Below are 20,947 nucleotides of genomic sequence, written 5' to 3' on the forward strand. Positions count from 1 at the left end.
ATTAGAGTGACAATATAGTTGTCCACAATGACACTGTCCTCAACAGCAGACAAAGACATGCCAGTTTTTTTAAATATTATATTTCGTTAACCCCCTAATGATTTATTCCCTTGCCAAATTTTGTTGTAATTTTTTTTTTGCCATGATATATCATTATAATTTTTGTCTTTACAGTATTTTGAACATTTTTGACAATTTTTCATATTTTCATGTCACTGATCCTATCACACTAGGCTGGATCCTGTATTGGAATCATCTAGAGAGAAGCATTGTCATCAACGCTTCGTAAGGGATTTATTATATGACTATATTGAGAAATTAATCATCCATCCATCCATTTTCAACACCGCTTATCCCGAACAGGGTTGCGGGAAGTTGCCGTTGTCTATCTCACCTGACTTCGGGCGGAAGGCAGACTGACTGCACCCTGAACTGGTCACCAGTCAGTCACAGGTCACATATAGAGACAAATGACCTTTCACACCCATCCGCACACCATCACTGAGTGGGATCCGAGCCCACACTGCCCACACACAACACAAAATTGTATTACAGTTTCTCAGCACGTCTTACAGTCTACTCTATTTTGTTATTTCCAACAAATACAAATGTTAGTTGATGCGACCCTTACCCTGGCAACTACCTCTTGATTTTGTTTGAAATTAAAACAAAGGTAAGTGAAAGGTTAACATTTCAGTTATTGAGACATTTTGGAAAATGTTAATAGTAGAAAACTATAGGGAGCTTTTCACTTGTTTTCTTAAAATATTATATGACATGATGACCCTGGGAGCTCCCTGAACTTTTTGTTAGAATTTTCAACAAAGATAATTTAAGTGTGAAGCGCTTTGAGTACCCGGGGTAGAAAAGCAAGTGACAGACCATTTACCATTTATTGTCTAAGACAAAAACCAACATTTTACAAATGTGAAAAGTTATTCAATAAATGGAGGCTTTAAGATATTTCAACAAAGTTTTAAGAGTTGGAGATTATATTTGTTAACATTTTTAAACAAATATTTTCCCTTTTTCTGAAAATGAGTATTGGTTCCAAATATCACTTATCGGTCTCCTTGAATACTAATAATTGGTATCTGTTCTGAAAAAAGCCATACCGGTCTATCTCCACTCAAGTCACATGATGCTGTTTCATAACTTGCATTGTTCGTTGCCTAAACATGAGGTGGTTCTGTGCAGGTATTTGTGCCATAAGGCACTTTAAGTTGCTTTCTAGAGCAGATAACAGTGGGCCGGGCTCTCCGTGCAGCTTCAGTTAGCTTGTACAAGTCTTTGCCATTTCTTTCCATTCATAGTCCTACAAAGAACCCCATTCACACACACGCACGCACGCAGACACAAAGGCACATTCGAAAGGAAACGGACAAGTGAATCATCTCACTTGGAGACTTGCTGACAAGTATTTTTTTTGGTCTGCTTTTAATCACACCTCACAGTTGGCTGAGCCAAAGTATGTTGTGGAGTACTTGATAATGTCTTGGGGCATTGCAATTAGTCAATTTTGGTCTGACCCTTTTTAATGCTTGTGGAATTTTATATTTTAAGATCAAGAATATTTATTTTAACTTTAATGTATATAGCAGAAATATTAAAAATCACATAGTCATTATATGTACAGTGTTAGATTTATTAGAACGCCATCCCATGTAAAGTTTATGCCACAGCTTCCCTAAAGTCATGGTCAACATTGTTAACACCATTTAACATGTTTTTCAAATTGATAATATACAGTACATCAGTTTGTATTAATGCTTGAACTGAATTTATGTTTTCAATGCTAAAACATGATACTTATTGTTATCCATTACTTTTCAAACTTACTGGATGTTTTACAAAAAAGATTTAAAAAAAAAGAGTAAATCACATTATTTCGTGATTAAGATTTCATTTGCTTGCATCCCTGAAAAGAAAAATTGGTTTTAGTGCTTGATGGTTATGCTTGATTAATTTCAGTCCTCCCAGAGAGACTCAGTGAGTTAGATCAAATTTTTGTATCAAAAGATAAATTCAGTTTGAATTTCCTTCCAACTGTGCAAAACTGTAAAACAACAATCACTGATTGAAAATTTAAAGTGTGATCTCTTTGTATATTTACATCCGTATATTCATATTTACAGTCACATTTTAAATGTTACACAAACTGTCCAAAAACTGTTTGGACGATTGAAATACATTTCTAAAAATATATTTTTCAAAAACCAGTTTGGGGTTAATTGTGGGAAATGTTAGCGATTGATTTCCATAGGCAAAAATGTTAGCATTTATGTACCCAGTCATTTGAATAGAGTTCTTTAGCTAGCTCCAAGCTACTATGCTTTCAAAGCTATAACTGTCACATAGCTAAGTGGCCTGAATGTACACTGGCACAAACTTCAGTTTGATAGCTTTGCTTTTATACTTTCAGCTTTTTGAAGCCGTTGTATCAGTTCATCTTTCTGTCGTGGCATCCACATTAGCCTTTTAATTTGATGCTTTGTAGTGACATAAAAGGGCGGTCAAAGTAATCTTTGATGTTTAAAATTATATTTGACATTATGAGAAAAGAAAAACTGTCCAAAAGAAGTCAGATAATACAAACATTGTACCAAATCTATCTCGTGCATACTAGACATGTTATTCAACAAATCAGCAGCTTGGTCGTCATCATGCTAGCCACTGATGCTCTTGCGAAAAATTGCTGGATGAATAGATGCTTCACACATCTATTTAGCAAACAAAATGCATCTTGCATGGTGGATATGCCTTGCCGATCAACAAAATGGCAACATTGATCGTGGAGGTGGCCCTTAGCCTCATGAAGGTCCCATGGTCTGGTGGCCTTGTGAGACTTTCTTGTTCCCGCTGTAATCGCCTGTGAAAAAACAAGTTAGCGATGCTTTAAAGAGCCGCCCAACACAGCAGAGACAGTAAAAAAAGAATTAACCGTAGGAAATTAGACATGTTTCCGCAGCATCGCCTGCAAATGTTGGATGTCTCTATTTTTGTTATTCGCTTCGTCTTCAGAATGACTTGATTTGTTAAGTAATGCTAAATGGGGCTGCATCACAAAGAGATCATGCTTATCCGCTTTTGGCAAGAGTAGCACATGTACTGACAAATTTCCTTCTTAACCTCTGTACTCACACGCAACTTGAGACCACCGTGTAAAAATGTTTATTCTGATGCTTGGCACACACATTGGGTTTTTGTTCAGAGAATCTGTGAACGGCCCCTCCAAAGTAAAGCACCATGTTTGTGTAGCAAATAGCCAATAATCTTGATTTCTGAGATTTGGCTACAGCGGCCGAAACTGTCAATGGCACCCCGCAACTTGTAAATGAAGTTTGTAATTGTATAGGGTGGGGTGGGGGTGGGGGTGGGGATGGGGGTAAAAATTACCTCCATTTAAAATGTTATTAGTGTTTGAGCTAATGTTTGTGTTTCACTTGTTTAGCAATCTCCATGCTTTACGATGCGCACTATGGACCACCCTGTGAAACCCAGGCAACACGACTGAAACGGCACAAGAACACATCTTAATTGAGCAAATGGAGCTTGAAATCACAGAATATTTTAAGAAAGAAACAGGTGGCTAAGGACAAAAAAACCCCAATCTGTTGCTCATAGGTATTTTCTCAACAGGTGGGTTGGGACCCAAAAAGTGGGTCGCTGTGCCATTTTGGGTGTGTCGTGGACAGTCAGTAAAAAATAAAAATAAAAAATACAGATTGGGTCCTTTGAGGTCAAGACATTCAAAGGTTATGCAAGTTGTGCTTTGAACTGATTTACGTAATAACAAGAGGTCACCAGTATTAGTATAAGTATTGCATTAACATTGGTTAGCGCCTTCCCACTTAACATACAAAAGAAGGTTACATCATTACCATTGGAGGCAAACTCAAGCGGAAAATGAGGACTATTTTTATATTCACATATTGAACATGCATCCCAGGATGACAAGCCTGTGCACCATATCAATTTTCGCCTCGGAAAATGTTGAGAAGGGACAAGCAAACGAATCGCCTCAAAATGTAGCCACACAGTCTGCGCTGTATACAAATACTGTGGAGCACTGCCTCTGGCTGGCCAAAGTGACAGTTAGCGATCAACCTTCTGTGACATTTGAACAACACCTTCCAGGCGCTTCAGATGGAGCCAAAGCGATAGCCAGGAAGGAGGCTAGCAGCATCTGATGTTTGACAAAGTGCAATAAACTGTAATACAGTTTACTGCACTTTGTCAAACATCCATTTTCTACACTGCTCTTCTCAGGTGTGCTGGACCTTATGCCCGCTAAATTTAGATGAGAGGATGGGTAAATTTTGGACAGGCCCAAAAAAGACCTTATTTTTGTAATGCAAATAGTTTCAAGATAAAACATCTGGTACACTTGGGTTTTAATGACAGTTGGGAGTAAATTGAAAATTGCAACGGGCCCAGAATAGAGCCTTGGGGGATACCACTACTTAACTGAGCTGTTACGAATGATTCTCAATTCCCACTTGGAGACGATTGTGGTTCCCGATATCAAAAGCACATTCAACAGAAAAGTTGTTGTGAAGTTCTCCAAATACAGATTGCAGGGGGCTGTTGTGGTTATTATTGCAATATGTAGTTGTGTCAACTGAAATGAAAGCCAGTTGTGCAGATTAGACCGCCTTTTTCATGCCCTGGCCGCCATTTAAGTGTTACCAATCCAAATTTTCATGGTAAAAAAGGGGCCTCCTGCTTTCATGTGGTTCAAACAGACTATTTTCTTTTTGACATTCGTCAAGGCAACCCTGATCGAACTGATTATCAGAACAAGCCTATCACATGATGTGGATGACCGTGTGTAACACTTGAGGACATGGTGCACTCTTGACTCCTGCCATTTTTATCTTGTTTATTACTAATGGAAAAACACATTAACCTGATAGCTGAGTTGTTTTTTTAAATGTGTGTCTCCAATGTTTTTTTTAATTTTAACCTAGCAAAGTAGATACTGACACAGGGGTAAGTGAGTTCGTTTTTGTCATGGAGCAGTGTCTGCTTTATGGTAGTAAAAGAAGTGCTTTTGCTAAATACCGCACACTCCGCCCTAAAAGTATTGTTACACTGAGGCCTATTTCTGCCAAAACATTTTGGGATTGTTGTCAAAGATAATTATGATGGAAGCGTTCAATATTTCAGGCTCCTTTATGTTTGGAATCATGAGCTGCACATTTCCTTCGTACAGACAAAGATGTTTCAAATCCTAAAAGATTTTTTTATTTTTTTTATCTTTGACAGATCCCATACATGACGAAATTCTGGCATTTAACAGTTGTGTGTGTTCTGCTACAATGAAATCAACACAGAACACCACATACATAAACATTCTGTTCTACTACTGGTCTGCGGAGAATCCAGTTCTCCAAGGCGAAGTTCTTGCATGATCACATGAGATCACACAAACATTAAGATGAGCAGGCACTTCCTGGTATGTGCTGATAGCTACCAAGTGTTTCTGTCGTGGATCAAAGGCACGTGCATTGTAAGAGATGGAGATTTTGGCAAGAAAAGACTTGCTTTGGAAAATACTTCCTGCCATCTGGGAAACAACGGGCAGGTGATACGAATGAATTGGATATAATATTTTGGGGGTGAAGATGGATCTTGACTTTGAGCTGCTGTACTGCTCACACACACATACACACTCAATCGCTCCGCTTCTGGCTCCCTACTTTCTTATCCAATCACAATTTGTACCGCAGCTATGTTAAATTTATGAATGACAGTATGCAAGAGTGAATCGATAAAATGGCGGCGCCCAAGTCTGCGGCTGCTTTGCCCCACGAGAGTTAGGCCAAACTAGGATTAAAGACAGCATTAAAGTCTGAGGACTCGGCAACTACAGCTCAGCGGAACATCCTTAACCAATTTATGACCACCAGTTAGTGTAGCGTGGACCTAGCGGTTTTGGGTCAATAAACCCCAAAACATTGGCCATACTAGCACTAATTGCTACGTCACACAGACGCAGCAGCCAAAGAAACAGCCGGGTTTCCAGGATATGCCAACCCAGGCGCATTTGCAGTGGCACCCAATGTAATTCCTGCGCTTTGCTGTGCAATCAAATGTTCATTGTTTAACACTGGATTGCACTGCTACGGTAATTCTTCACCATCATAGTCAGAAGTGTTGATGTGTATGTACAGGTTCTGTAGAATCAGAATGTATTGGTAATGTATTTTTACAGGCACAGCAATGTTTGACCACGCTGAGAGCACTTAATGTGATATTATTGTGCTTAGGATCGTGATTTGTGGTACATTTGTTTTAACCTATAAATAGAGGCTATTTTAATCACTCATAGTGGAGCATCAATTGTTCATGGAAATTCGCTGTTAGGCTTGGTCCCTACCGCACAAGAATATCGGAGGCCGACTGTAGTTGTGCTCTCTATCACGCGCCACCTTGTATTTATGTTTTCCCTTAGGACGGTCGTGTCAAACTCATTTTTTCGTGGGCCAGGTTGTAGTTACGGTTTCCCTTGGAGTGCCGTTATGAATTTTTGGAAACCATATAAATGTTTAATCACCTCCACATATTACATATACAGTGCACAACAAATTGATGGATAACTAGTTTTTACATCAGAAGTCAAGAATAATGACTGTTATTGTGGATTACATATGACAATTTGACATTTTACTTCAGACTTCAGCAAGCATCATGGAACTTGACATGCTTGATTTGCTTTCGCGGGCCACATACAATCCAATACAATACATGCTGATTTATATAGCGCTAAAATGATGTGGCGGGCCAGATCTGGCCCCCGGGCCTTGACTTTGACACCTGTGGCTTAGGAGGTCGATATTTCATTTGATTTAATTTCTTAGGATCTCCATTAGGCCAGGCGTGTCAAACTCATTTTTGTCGTGGGCCACATGATAATTACCGTTTCCCGAGGAGGGCCGTGATGACTGAAACTATATAAAGAAGTCAAGAATAACGTTTTATTCAATTATTGTTTAAGTCACTGTAATGAGGAGTTTAGTAAAAAGAAAATGCTTTTCAATATGTCACTGTTTTATTACATATGAAAATTTAAACTTTTGGTCCAGATTTTAGCAAGCATCGTGGAAGTTGTCATTTTTTATTTGCTTTCGCGGGCCACATAAAATAATATGGCGGGCCACATCTGGCCCCCGGGCCTTGAGTTTGAGACATGTGGCTTAGGCAGTCACCATTACTATTCTTTCTGCAGTCCACTTCCATTATCTTTAATGTGTAATCCACTTTTACAAAAACATAAACAACAAAAAATAACTTGCCATTTTTTCCACATTTTTTCCATATTAATTAAAAAGATATGACTATGAAAACCATATCAATGTATATTAATTTTATGACAGTATTACATAGACTCCATTTCCTCTTAATTGCTTTGTTATTCTTGACAGCAGGGTAAATATGTGAACATTAAATAAAATTTGAAATCAAAAGTCATGAAAATAGTGTCAATCACATCTCTAAGTTTACAATTGTTGTCCAATTTATGTTCAGATTGTTAAAAATGAATAGTAGTAAAATGGATTAAAGTGAAGAAAAACATTCAATTTCTGCATTTTTGTGTCGAAATGAAAAGAACAAAAGTCACTTTTGCAAGAAACATAAAATGTTATTTTTCTATTTAATTTGCATTACTGGGCCACAAAAAATGACAACTGTGCTCTTTATTGCAAGACAAATGGCAGGCTGTCTCTTTATTGACAGTAAAGTACAGTGATGCCTTGAGGTACGAGTTTAATTTGTTCAGTGACAATGCTTGCAATTAAAAACACTTTTATCTTAAATAATTAGCATTTTCCCCCATTGAAATAAATAGAACCCTATTAGCTGTGTAATTCCACCCACTACCACACCCCACACCCCAACAAACCTTTTTTAAACGTCCTTATCAAATAAGAAAAATAGCAATCTATAGTATTCTACTTAAACACCTGTATTTTGCTGCTCCTTCTGGTGTGCGCACCTTGGCCTCATGCTGTGCATTTCATTTCACAACAGACTCAGTAAACTACAGTACTTTTTTTTTGGAAAAGATAAAGAATACATGCCTCTAAGTCATGTTTTATTGACAGTCTAGATGTGCATTATTTATTAGCATTAGGCTAAACGGATTTTATTCAGGCAAAGCGATGCGTCTTTTTAAGTACACGCTTTGTAATTCACTTTGTGTAACCGTAACCTTCAACTGGTAGTGGCAATAAGCGTACTGTTGGCTTTTTTTTCTGTTGAAGAATTCAACTTGTTCACTCATGCTACATACTACCATACTGATGGTGACAAAATTATTATTTTTTGCATTCTGGAAACACTATACAGTATATTGTACGTTAACTGCTGTGATAGACAGCGACGCGTTCCGACTTACGAAAAATGTCGTAAACTGAGGACACCGTTTGTATGTGAGAGAGGTATGGAGAGCAGAGAATGGGAGAGAGAGAGAGAGAGAGAGAGAGAGAGAGACCTCTTCCATCCCATTGGCTGCTGAAACTTGTTGGCGCTTGTGTTGAAAAACAAGAGGCTCTGAGGAACCTATCACTGGTCCCGACCTGCCCCCCCCCCCCCTCCCCAACCGCCTTTGCACATTTCCACCAGAGTGCCAAAGTCGTGCCGCCCTGACACCGTGTCTGACACATGACGCAGTCCACGTGGGCCCACGCATCTCCACAAGCCAACTTTCCACGCCCATGAATGCATGCATTCTGCTTTCTTCAACACACTGGACCTCAAAGTGGCTGCCACCTTTTGTTTGGGGGGGTCCAAGTTGTTTCTTAGATCCGTTGATTGTACGTCTTCCTCGTATATTAAACAAGTAGCCGACAATGACGACGTTGCCGGGAACAGTACCGCGGATGATGCGCCCGGCCTCTGGACAGAACTATCCAAGGACCGGCTTCCCTCTGGAAGGTACCCACAAGCTCTTTATTAATTTTCTCGAGTGTAACGCAGTTTTTTTTTATTATTGTAAAGCACACTCAACGTTATATTTGGCCTTTACATCAACAATAATGCACATAAATAGATATTAAATTAGCAGATTTTTTTTATCGTCGTGATGGAGAACAGCACTGCGTCAGGCATAATTTTTATTTTTATTTTAGTGGGACATACGGCCGATTAAAACCACATAGCAAACACTGGCAAATAAAATTTGCATTTTTATAAAAGTCGACAAGCAAGTGTTAATCAATGATATTGCTTGCCTGGTTCATCTGGTGGTTTTGCTACTCTAGTTTTTAACACTTTAACTATATCCGCTCAATGAGCACATGAAGAAATCAAGTCATCAATTTTAAAGATCATTGATGCTAGCTCAAATTGTGTCGGCCCACACATTTTAACAAATCCTTGAAACATTTATCACGGGTGTTATAATTGTAGACTTGAAATGAAAGTGTGCTGTTGAACCTCACATAGATGCAATGAAATAAAGATTAAAAAATAGTCAACGTGGTTCACATTTTCAGCGATATTTCCATGCATTGAAAAACGGCAATATACAATCCTAAAATCTAGAAAGAACCCACATTTTTTTAATAACTTGCTAACCTTTATGTGTTGTCATAATTTTCTGTGGCTCCTCTCCTGAAATCTAGTTATTATCATTTGAAATATGAATGCATTGCAAAAGCTTTTGTTTTGTTTTGTTTGTGAAAGGGTTATAACGAAACGAAAACGAAAATCGACGAAACCTGCTGTTTTCAATATTGATCCGCTGTTAAAAGAATCGTTAAATAGTGTGGGATTTGGGCCTGTAGCCAGCTGTTGGAGTAGGCCGTCAAACAATAATTGTCAAATAATAATATGGTGAAATCGCCCAAAAAATAAAAAAAAATAACAGTGAACCAAAACGAACGATTTCCTTCCTCCGTGTCTATGTCGGTGCCCCCCCCCCCCCCCCCCCCCACAGTGTCTACACCTTTAGGCCAGGGCCGGGTCAACCAGCTGGGGGGCGTCTTCATCAACGGCCGCCCCCTGCCCAACCACATCCGCCACAAGATTGTGGAGATGGCCCACCACGGGATCCGACCGTGCGTCATCTCCCGCCAGCTGCGGGTCTCCCACGGCTGCGTGTCCAAGATCCTGTGCCGCTACCAGGAGACCGGCTCCATCCGGCCCGGGGCTATTGGAGGCAGCAAGCCCAGGGTGAGAAACATTGCACACAATTGCTGAATGCTGAAAGGCTGACGAGATTGAAATGATGTGGAATCCTCCAAATTGGTCAAATGTAGAATGGGAGAGTCGAAGTGGGAATTGGGTGAATGCGGTCAAGAAATGTACACCCGGAAGTTGGTGATAAATCTGTCAAATATCGCTTACATTTGTGAATTTTATCGTTAAAAAAAATGTGGAATTTGGGGCTGCGGGAAATAGTTCATAAGACGTTCTGAATGAAGATGAACCGTTTAAATGGATGGGGAACTTTTTTTCCCCCCGTGAAATGTCTCATTTACTTGAATTTGGTGTGTGGAAACGGGGACTTTTTGCACGAAACTGCAAAGGCAGTGCAAGTGACGTGGCTCTGTGTCCTCTGGGGCCCAATGCAGCAGGTCGCGACGCCCGACGTGGAGAAGCGAATCGAGCAATACAAGAGCGACATTCCGGGAATATTCAGCTGGGAGATCCGAGATAAACTGCTCAAGGACGGCGTGTGCGACAAGAGCAGCGTCCCTTCAGGTGAGACACTCGCTGGTAAGACGCTTCCACTTCTTTCCTTCTTTCTTCCTGTTGCTTTCCAAAACACCACTTAACCATTTTACTACCAAACAATTTACCATTGCTATTCTTATTATTATGTGACTTTGTATTATTTTATTAACATTATTATAACTGTTATCATTTCATAATCAACCTTTACATACAAATCGCGGTTAGGAACTATTTTAAGATAAGTAATAATTGCAACATGTATTTACACCGTTTTATTTTTACACACTTTGACGACCAATAACGCTTTTGAGGAGAATTATATTGAGCTGCACACACACGCGCGTGCGAGCAAACCCACCCGTTCACGCGCCCGTGCGCACACCACCCCATACACACGCGTAATGCACACGCACGCGCTCACACATACATATACAGTACTTGCGCGCACGCACCCCCCTCCACCCAGGCACGCGCGCGCGCACACGCTCTCACACACGCCCACGCACGCGCTTTCGCAGGCATGCACACGCGCACACACACGCACACACACAGACACACACGCGCGTGCGCGCGCGCACACACACACACACACACACACACTCAGACACTCACGCACACACACACTCATATCTTAATGAAAGAAATACATTTTTGGGCGAAATAAATAGCTCCATGTATTCTGAGCTAATTAATTCCCAGAACGTTGCATCTGATTGGTCAAAGTCAGATAGAAGCAGAAGAAACGTTGTGCTTTGCAGTTTGCGTATGCCGTTATTTTTCGATACATTATTATACTGTCACTATTTTTAGTAGTAATAATATTAATACTACTATTACTACCACTACTACCACTACTAATAACAATAATAACAATACTAAAAAATAATAATATGACAATAATCACACTAGTCATAATTAATAATGATGATGTGCTTTTTTTGGGGGGGGGGCAGTGAGTTCCATCAGTCGAATACTGAGAGCTCGTTTTGGCAAGAAGGATGACGAGGAGGACGACGAGGACGAGGAGTGCTTTAAAAAGGACGAAGAGGAGGACAAGAAAACCAAGCACAGCATCGACGGCATCTTGAGAGACAAAGGTAGGCCACGGGGAATTCCCAACAAATTGGGCCCAAGTGGGGCTCGTTTTGTCGCCGGGTTTCCCCCCAGAGGACCCCCCCCCCCCTCTCTATTATTTCTCATGTGTTATTGATTAAGTGTCAGGCCCACGGGGAGCAGCTTCCACGCTTACTGGGAAGAGGATCGACGTGCCGGTCATATCAATTATGCACGGTGTCTTTGTGAACATTAGCTTGGAATAATACGCAATTTAGCGTTATAGTCATCAGGAAAACAAACTACTTTTCCACAAACGAAATAAGGGCAAAATAGCTAACACGAGCTGTCGCTTTTCGTTCAAAAAAAACAATACAAAAAAGGACGGAGTACACAATTCAAGCAGTGGATTTTATTTATATCGACATCGTTCAGTTTATATTGAATATTTTTGAGGTTTAAGTAAAATAAATGAAATGAAATGAGCGGCGCCGCTTAGAATAATCTTCAATCCTTATTTCAAGCGTCCCAGAAGATGTTGAAAAAAAAAATGAGCCCGGTGCGTGTCTCTGTCATCTTCTAATCACTGGAAGATTTATAGGACTACAGCTGCTAATGAAACTGTTGTCTGCTGAATAGGCATCTGTGTTGGAGAGGGATGTAATAGCTCAAAGGCATAGTAAGAAATATATTTATCCCCTATCAGCCCTCACTCTTACACTTCCAGGCACATGTGCTCCCTTGCAGGGCTCCAAAGCAGATTAAATTGAGCTTTTATTTCTTTTCACTTTCATCTTTTTGGGCAGCTCACTTCATGGTGCCAAGCCTGCGGCGAAAAATTCATGAGGGTTTAAGGTTGCCTTCCGTGTGCTTTGGATTGAATTTTCAAATATTAATTCCATTTATTTCTCTGGTTTGTCCCTCTCTGCATTTTAATGGCAGCATGCTATTTACATGAAGTACAGTCACGTTCAAAATTATGTTTCTGTGATAAACACACTGTTATATACACACTTGGTTTTCGTTTGCTTTAGATTCCACACATTAAAAAAAAAGAAAAGAAAAGAATAATATAAATCAAAATCAAACATTTAAAGTGCCACTTTTAACATTTTAAACTGTCGTATGCAACTAAGTGAACTATTGTTAATGTGTTAAAATAACGATTAAAAAAACGTTCTTAATTGTCACATAAATGTACAAAGATCCGAACGACCACAAAAACAACAAAACGCTCTTTCGTAACTTTGCTAATGATTTGTAATGCAACATGTGACACTGGACAAAAGGATATCTTCTGAGTCATCGCTTATTTAAAGTTACTTCTTGTGTTTTTTTATTTTCACGCTCTTCTTGCAAGAAGCCTTGATCAAATGGAACCATTTTCAAGTAAAAAAAAAAAAGAAGAAAATTTGCGCTTGAAATCTCTACTTGTCTTAATAATTGTCACCAATATGGTTAATTTCATGTAATTGTGCTTTTTAAAAAAAGATGCATTTTAAAATAAATAAATAAAATAAAAGTGAATTATCCTCATTGGACCGAAGGAGGTAATATATTAAATATTGATTGACATGGTAACTGTTTGTGGAGTTCTTTTCACGTATGACACTTTCTGATTGCTTACCACGTCTTTGGTCGGATTGACTCCCGGACTGCTATCGCTAAACTTGAGAAAATGAACATAACTGGAGACTTGCGTTGGGCCTCCCCTGTGAAATCTAGAAGTGTGCAGCTCTGTTATTTCTTTTTTTTTTTTTTAACTGAATTCTTGTGAGGGACGCAGAGGTACATCACGAATGATGCGAGCAACAAAGGATGGTGGTTCAGCTTTTGAAAGAAGCATTGTGGAAAAAAAAGGAACCAGAACCAAAGACGGCCCAGAGTAAAGGCTTGTTTTTCTTGAGATTTAGTTTGACGTTTACACTACATTTCAATCCTTTCTGAACGACACAAGCTTAGGGGGATTCGACATTAGAGGTTCCATTCGAATGAATTATTTCAATGATGCATCAAGGTGGGGAAACGCAGTGGTCTAGTGGTGAGCCTCACAGTTTTAAGGTTTAGGGTTAGAATCTTGGCTTCAAGCCAGCGTTTGCATGTTCTCACCGTGCCTCCTCCCACATTACAAGAACATGCGCGGAAGCCCCACCGTACACCAAGGACCAAAGCAGCATGCAACATTCTGCAGTTATTTAATATGTGGATGTCGCTAAAAAGTGAAGTGTGGAGAGGCCCTCCGTGCCTTTTGACGGAGGCAACCTTCATCAGGCTTGCGGCCAGTTGGTACCAATACAGCACTGTGTTGTACAAACATTCTTAACCAGATTTCTAATTTAAAACATACCGGTAGTATGTACCTCTGGATGAAAAAGCAAAGCACAGAGAGTAACTGTTGCGCGCAATGAACAGAACCAACAGCCTCTTAAATATCCACATTCTTTTTATTTCTTGCCCATGTCTCCCCTTGGTATTGTTCAAGTGTAGCTACAGTGGCCAGGGCAATCTGCTTCTTTCTTGAAAAGTGTTGTTTGGGGTTCAATGAAAGGAAAGTTAATATACAGTGATCTTCCCCTTCATCACAGGCCCATTATATTTGAATTTTAAAAAAAAATTGGTGGCTAGAATTGTCCTGTATTTTGTTCTGCCTCCTGTTTATTTATGGTGTAATTCCACTATTGACCACTAGGCGGAAGCACACTATTTTGTTTGACACGAGTAAATTTGACAAATGAAAGAAAACGAAAACAGGAAGTATTTCAGTTCACTCAATTTTTACTGAAGATTATTGAAAGTGAATCCCCTTCAATCCTGATTTTTACACCGACAGAAACCAACTGCATGATTATTGATGTATATTGTGAGATGTTAAAACAAGCTTGTTAATTTGGAAAAAAAAATGGAATTCACTTGGTAAGATGTACAGTTGATATTATGGCAGACATTTCATTTCGATGTTTGTATCCCTGATTACATTTTAGATTCTCACGCAGTGTTTTTATCATATATTCTAGGAGCAGGGACGTTATCCATTGCTCTTTTCCCCCTTAATATGTTTTATTTGTCAACATATATTTGATATGTTTGTTGTAAAACTTGTGTCTGAAGATCTAGACAATTTAAGTGTCATCAAAGCTACAAAGACATTGGCTACATTTAAATGGGGCATTTCTAGATCTCATATTTCACTTATTGCTGGGTTGGTCTGGAACGTAATCCCCGCAATGGAGGGAAGGTGAGAGCTTCAAAACGTTTTTGTTCCTGATGAGAACAGCAGGGGTCACAGTTTTTCCATTGCAGCGAGTTGATTTCGTGTGCCAGGGTCAATCGCCTGGTGTGCGGGTCTAACTCGCAGACTGTATTTATGTATGTATTTATTTTTTGGATATTCCAGTCCCGTTCGGTCAAGGTCAGCTGTGTCGCTCAGTGCGAGGCGGGCCTTAGGGAGACGCTAAATTGTGCATTGAATATGGATGTAAACGAATGCTTGTTTGTTTCAGTCCAGGGTGGATTCTACATTTCGTCCAAAAATGAACTCAAATTGTCTCTGTACCTAATCCCTAACCTCGACCCCTAAAAGCTCTAGAAAAAAGACAGATGAATGATGCGTCGGTTGAAAATAATACAATAATTCATCTATGTATTTACAACACTTGGATTGGATGCCATTAGGTTTTTGCGGGCGTGTACCTCAGTGCCGGACTTGAGAGAGTGATCGCTTGAGCACGAAGGTAGAGACAATTGTGGTGGCCGTCTGCAGTGGGAGTTTAAGGGCTGTTGTACGAGCCCGTTGCAGCTATTGATAGCACGTTTCCCCGGGCGTCTGCGCTTCCTCCACTCCATATGCACTCTCTCGCAGCTATTCTTCTGGAGTGGAATTGTGGGGGAACCCAAATGTTGGCTGGAGATAACACAATCGTCACAGGCTCCATCCTGGGCTGTGCGTCAGTGTATTGAACTAGGATTAACCTCCCCTTTCCCCCCTTGCTGTCTCACACCAAAGAAACAGGGACATTTAAATAAACACGCGCGCACACGCACACACACACACTCACACACACACGCGCACATGCTTCCGATGTTTTTTTTTGCTTTTACAATTCTGAAGTGTATTTGAAATTTTCAAAAGAACAGCCCACATAAATTACATGTTAGCCTTCCAATTACCTGACTAATAATTTAAAAGGAATTTCATAATTGCATGAATTATACCATCTTTGCTGACCTAATTCCATTTAAAAGGCTCATTTGCAGGTAGGTCCCTGTCATACTCTTCAGCATATTTGTTACATGTCAAAAAAAAGGAATTGGTCTTCCCTTGATTTATTCACCTTGTCAAAACATTGGGATACACCGAGCAACGCTTCCAGTTTCATTCGACACTGAAGTTGCATCATCAGTGACCAGTGATGAAATATCATCTTTTTTAGGGATCAGTTTTTATGATGCTGTCAATGCAATTTTTTTTCTCCTGCAGGGGAACGTTACAGTACTTGCCGTACTGCCATTTGAAACTGTAAGCTTACAGTATATCCATGCTGCAGTGGGCCAGAATTCAATGCCTGAGGCCAACCTGAGCACAATGTGTGGTGTTTGTTGTGTTTTGCCACTCCTACAGTTTGTGTGGTGTGTGTGCAGGCCTACCTCTCCTTTTTCATGTACTGTGCTGCCCAATGAAGCCAGTGAAAGGCGAGTATATATAGGATTTGGATACAAGTATGTCGCATTTGTGACGCTCGAAGGTTGAATGACAGAGAATGTTCAGAAAAATGTTCCCTTAGGTCAGAGAAAAATGCCCACTTACAAAATGACAACACATATCTTGATTCTGAGCAGTTAAATAAAATGAACTAGTTACAGTTTACACAAAAATGCGCCTCGTTTTTAAAATCCTTTCAAACAAGGTTCCCAAGTACCTGCAAAACTATTTCCCCCTTGTATGTAGTTCAACAGCCTTTGCCTCTTTTGAATTCAAAACTCGAATGGGCGAAACCATTTTTTTTGTACAGCACAGCAGTGCAATGGAACAAGCTGCCAAAGGAATGAAAAACATGAGGATCCTTAACACCTTTAAAATCATCTTAAACAGTTTCATAAAACAATTCTTAAATGCACACATTTATTTCCTTCTTTTTAATTTAATGAACAAATTCAAATGTTTTTTTAGTTTATCAGTACAGTGCCACTAACCTCTTTTTGCAATTAAAAGAGAAATGATGATGTTTTATGCTTATGTACTTGTATACTTGGCTTTTACTTGAATTGATGCTTGAAATGCATCGCTCTTATCGACTCGATTCGCTGATAACAAGATGTTGCCCCTTTTATGTTTTTGTTTTAAGTCTTGTTGTCTGTTTAGGACCACAGTGGTAATAAGCCCTTAGGCGTTATTGTGCTTTTATCCTGGGTGGTGCCTAACTGAAAGACGAGAAGTTTTACTGTTTTAAGACGCCTTCTGTGATATTCCCAAATAAATTCAATCAATTAATTAAGCAATCAAATAAGTCATTCAAATACTGATTTTTGTACTCATGTTTGATGGAAGGGACACTATTTGGCAATTTGGTTTGGACAAAATAGTTATCATTATGAATACAACTGTAGCAATTTTTTATATTTTGTATGCCTGACTTTTTAATAAGCTGTATTCCTCCAATTATTTTTAAAAATGCATTTTACATCAGCTTTTTAGAGACACATGCTGGTGTTTTTTCGATGAATATTGCTGGATTCTAAGCTATTGATATAGTTGAAAAAAAAATCATATCATGAGTTACGTTGCCATACCACCGTTTGCCATGTGACGAATATGCACCCCATTTTTTTTTGGGTTTTTGTTTTTATTAGATCTTTTGGACACTTTGTGCAAAGCAGCTGTGGGCAATAACCAAATTGAGTACAAATCAACAGTGATCAGCATTTGGCTGAGCTACTTGTTGACAGTCTTTCACCGTTGTCCTGATTTGGGGATGTCTTTTGGAAAACAAATATTTATAAATGGGAGCCGCTGCGCCCGGGGGCGGGCGGGAAGGGGCGTAAAGGAGAATTTGCCCCTCCTGCAATGGGCTGTTCACAAGCCATCCCGTAATCCTCCTTTCATTTGGCCGACAAATGCCATGAATCTTGTCCGGCGACCCGATGGGAGGCTGATCGGCCAACAAAAGGGGAGTGAACAAAGAGCAAACAGGCAAAGTGGACTTGAGGGGTGTCACCAGCCCGGGGGATCCCATTAACAGCCTGCAAGCACAATGGCAATGAGAGAAATCACACAACAATATAGCAAGACAAAGTGGATGAAAAGTGAACACTTCGCTGGGTCATTAATTGAGCCCTCGATGAGTCTTGGGTTGAACTCCCAAAGGTCAAGCGTGACTCGAACAGCTCCTGTTTGATGTGTTTCTTCATATATTTGCTCTCCTACGGGACATTGTCTTACGTCTCTTGAAACATTCGCCCGGTGCTGCGATTTAAACACTATGTTCGGTTATTTAAAGGTGTTTTAATGGCAAAGACTTCAAAGAGGTGACTTGACTCTAATGTCAAGCTTCAAATGCAGCGAGGAAGAATCCACTTTCATCCTCTGAAATTACCTTCAGTGTGCCCGCCGGACAACATTCAGGGACATTTCTGCTCCTACTCGTCGACTCTTTTGCAGTAGCTGCAGGATAGCGGATGTGAAATAGACTTCCTGGTGAAAAAATTCATTTCAGTCTTTTCATCATTGGCCACTAAATTTATTTCCTTTTTTTTCTTTTTGAATAAAAAGGTTGCTACGCCATGCCTTGAATTATTAATGCCAAAGATCACCGCTAGCTTTGTTCTTTTCATGACTTTTTTTCCACAACGGTCATGTTGACACACTCAAACAGTCCGTCTTAGGACACATACTGTAAAATCCCGTGAATAACACGCACCCCAATAATTATCCTGAAAAAGCAGTTTTCTATCTCTGTACTGTTATATAATATCCCCCGATTTTCTGGTCCCCATGACTATTTAAGTGAATAATATGAAAGTCAAGTCAAGTCAACTGTATTTATAGAGCACTTTCAAACAGCCATCGCTGCTCACGATTCAAAATATACCATGAAGTATAAGTGCTTTTCAATGCAGGTTAAAAACATATAAATGTTCTTTTCCCATACCAACGATAAAGGTGTTTCAAAGCACTTTTTAAATGATGTTTTCAAAAATCTTTTTCTTGCGCTGACTCATGTTAGTCAGCTGTTTTTCATTTCTCTACTTTGCTTTAAAATCCCTTCAATCTTGTTTGTAGCTGTTTTCAAATGATGTACTTTTATGTACAATATGTGAAGCATATTGAGTATGAAATCAGTGATCATTTTTCATTTCTTTTCTAAACCCCCTGTATAATACCGCTCCTAAATTTGGGATTTTTTTTTTAAACAAAAGTTTGTGTTATTCATGGGATTTTACAGTACTACTCTGAAACAAGGGTCCACCAAATGTCCAAAACTTTAGAGAAGAGCTGATGCATGGGCCAAAGAAGAAGCCTTTCTTTTTGGGCAAAGATCTGGAGAAAGCTTTGGAAAAGAGATTTATTATCACTGTGGGTTTTCTTCGGGTACTCCGGTTTCCTCCCACATTCCAAAAACATGCATGGCAGGCTGATTGAACACTCTAAATTGTCCCTCAGTGCGAGTGTGACCGCGGATGGTTGTCTGTCTCTGTGTGCCCCGCGATTGGCTGGCAACCGGTTCAGGGTGTCCCCCACCTACTGCCCAAAGACGGCTGGGATAGGCTCCAGCACCCCCCGCACAACCCTTGTGAGGATAAGCGGATCGGAAAAAGGATGGATGGATGTATTCATCATCCGCCATGTAAACGGTCTGCTTTTTTTTTTTTTTTTTTTCTGAGAATGAACACAACTTGTTCATTGGGAATTTTAACAGCTTAGACAAGTCAGTCAAATTTATGGACTTCACGAGAAATTAGAATTTACTTATCTATTTCACTGCTCATTACTGCACGATTGAAGCAATGTGATTCACAAAGTAATACTGCCAAAACATTGTACATTGTGAGATATGACTAGAGTTGCTAAAACAAATGTAATGGCACTTGGTGCATATGAATATGATTGATACTGTACTGTCCATATGAACGACACCTTTTTGTGAGCGGGGGTTACGAGAGTCGAAGCATCAACTCTCGATGGCCAAGAAGAGGACATACATAGTGTCCGTCCCAACTTTTCGCGGGTTGTATTTTTGTGTTGCGCTTCAGCCATCGGGGTGCGGCTGGGGGGTGGGGCTGGGGGGTGTCGATTCAAGAAAAGGAAACAATGTGAAGCAAATACTTGAGGCACGCAGGCTGACAGTTTATAAAGTGGCAAGCATTGTGGCCTGAAGGCAGATGCATGAATACCTCTGAAAAGACTCCCTCACATTGACACGATTGAAGTAGACAACAGCAAAACGCTGAAAGGAAAGCTTAGGCTGTGTGCTGCCAAGCTGATCAGCATTTCTAATGCTCCCACTTGGAATTAATGTACATCTGCAGTGGGAGGGCTCGTTGTGTCCACTCACTACTCTTTGCATTGTTTGCCTGGAAGTACACACATCTCCCATTGCCACCGCGAGCAGCTCGTGGCTTGATACCATTCAGGGAGGAGTAGAAACCACAACTGGAGCTAAAATTGGAATCACTTGAGGAAAGGCTGTTGGTATAAGGTGGGCTAACGTGATGAACAGATGAGTAATCCAAATCAGTCTATGTAAGTTTATTTGATGGCACCTGTTGTAAGTTAATACAACTTTTTTAAATCGACATGCAGTGATTAGTGTGAGAAACGGACAACAACCACAATAGCAACACAAAATAACCACATAGCTTTGTGAGCTATGAGCTTAATGCTTGCGAACTGTGCAAAACATCATAGACGGGCTAACGAATAACGTATAATAGCGATAGAAATTTGAACAAAAATGGTGGTGCAACGCATGTAGACAGACAATAAAGCAGTACTCACAGGCGCGCACTCTTTTCCTTTGTAAAAAATGTCTAATACTAACAACGCTTACTGAGTCAATTGTGAAACTGTTCTTCGTGCGTATCCCTATCCCTGTGTCTGTATTGTACTGCCCCCAGGTGGCCATGGCACAAAGGAGCAGTAATACTGTCCATGGATTTGAGGCAAAAGATGTGACGATTATGACATTCTTTGCATTTTATTTTATTGTCATTCCTA

The 20,947-nt window shown here is 39.9% G+C and overlaps 1 protein-coding gene across 2 annotated transcripts in view; it reads left to right on the forward strand.

Moving 5' to 3' along the window:
• The first annotated feature begins 8,673 nt into the window (after nucleotides 1-8,673).
• The window catches only part of LOC147210048 (paired box protein Pax-7-like), a 29,683-nt gene continuing 17,409 nt past the window's right edge, over nucleotides 8,674-20,947 (forward strand). Inside the window, exons 1-4 of one of the 2 annotated variants that reach the window (XM_086101253.1) lie at nucleotides 8,674-8,940; nucleotides 9,944-10,179; nucleotides 10,581-10,725; nucleotides 11,637-11,780. In XM_086101253.1, coding sequence (XP_085957379.1) covers nucleotides 8,856-8,940; nucleotides 9,944-10,179; nucleotides 10,581-10,725; nucleotides 11,637-11,780 — 610 coding nt within the window. In that variant the 5' untranslated portion in view covers nucleotides 8,674-8,855. The remainder of the gene's footprint in view (nucleotides 8,941-9,943; nucleotides 10,180-10,580; nucleotides 10,726-11,636; nucleotides 11,781-20,947) is intronic. The other variant, XM_086101262.1, reaches the window with a different exon arrangement.

Source organism: Hippocampus guttulatus, chromosome 1 (genome assembly GCF_054856545.1).
Source record: "Hippocampus guttulatus isolate MCC_2025c chromosome 1, RoL_Hgut_1.0, whole genome shotgun sequence".
NCBI classification, from domain to species: domain Eukaryota; kingdom Metazoa; phylum Chordata; class Actinopteri; order Syngnathiformes; family Syngnathidae; genus Hippocampus; species Hippocampus guttulatus.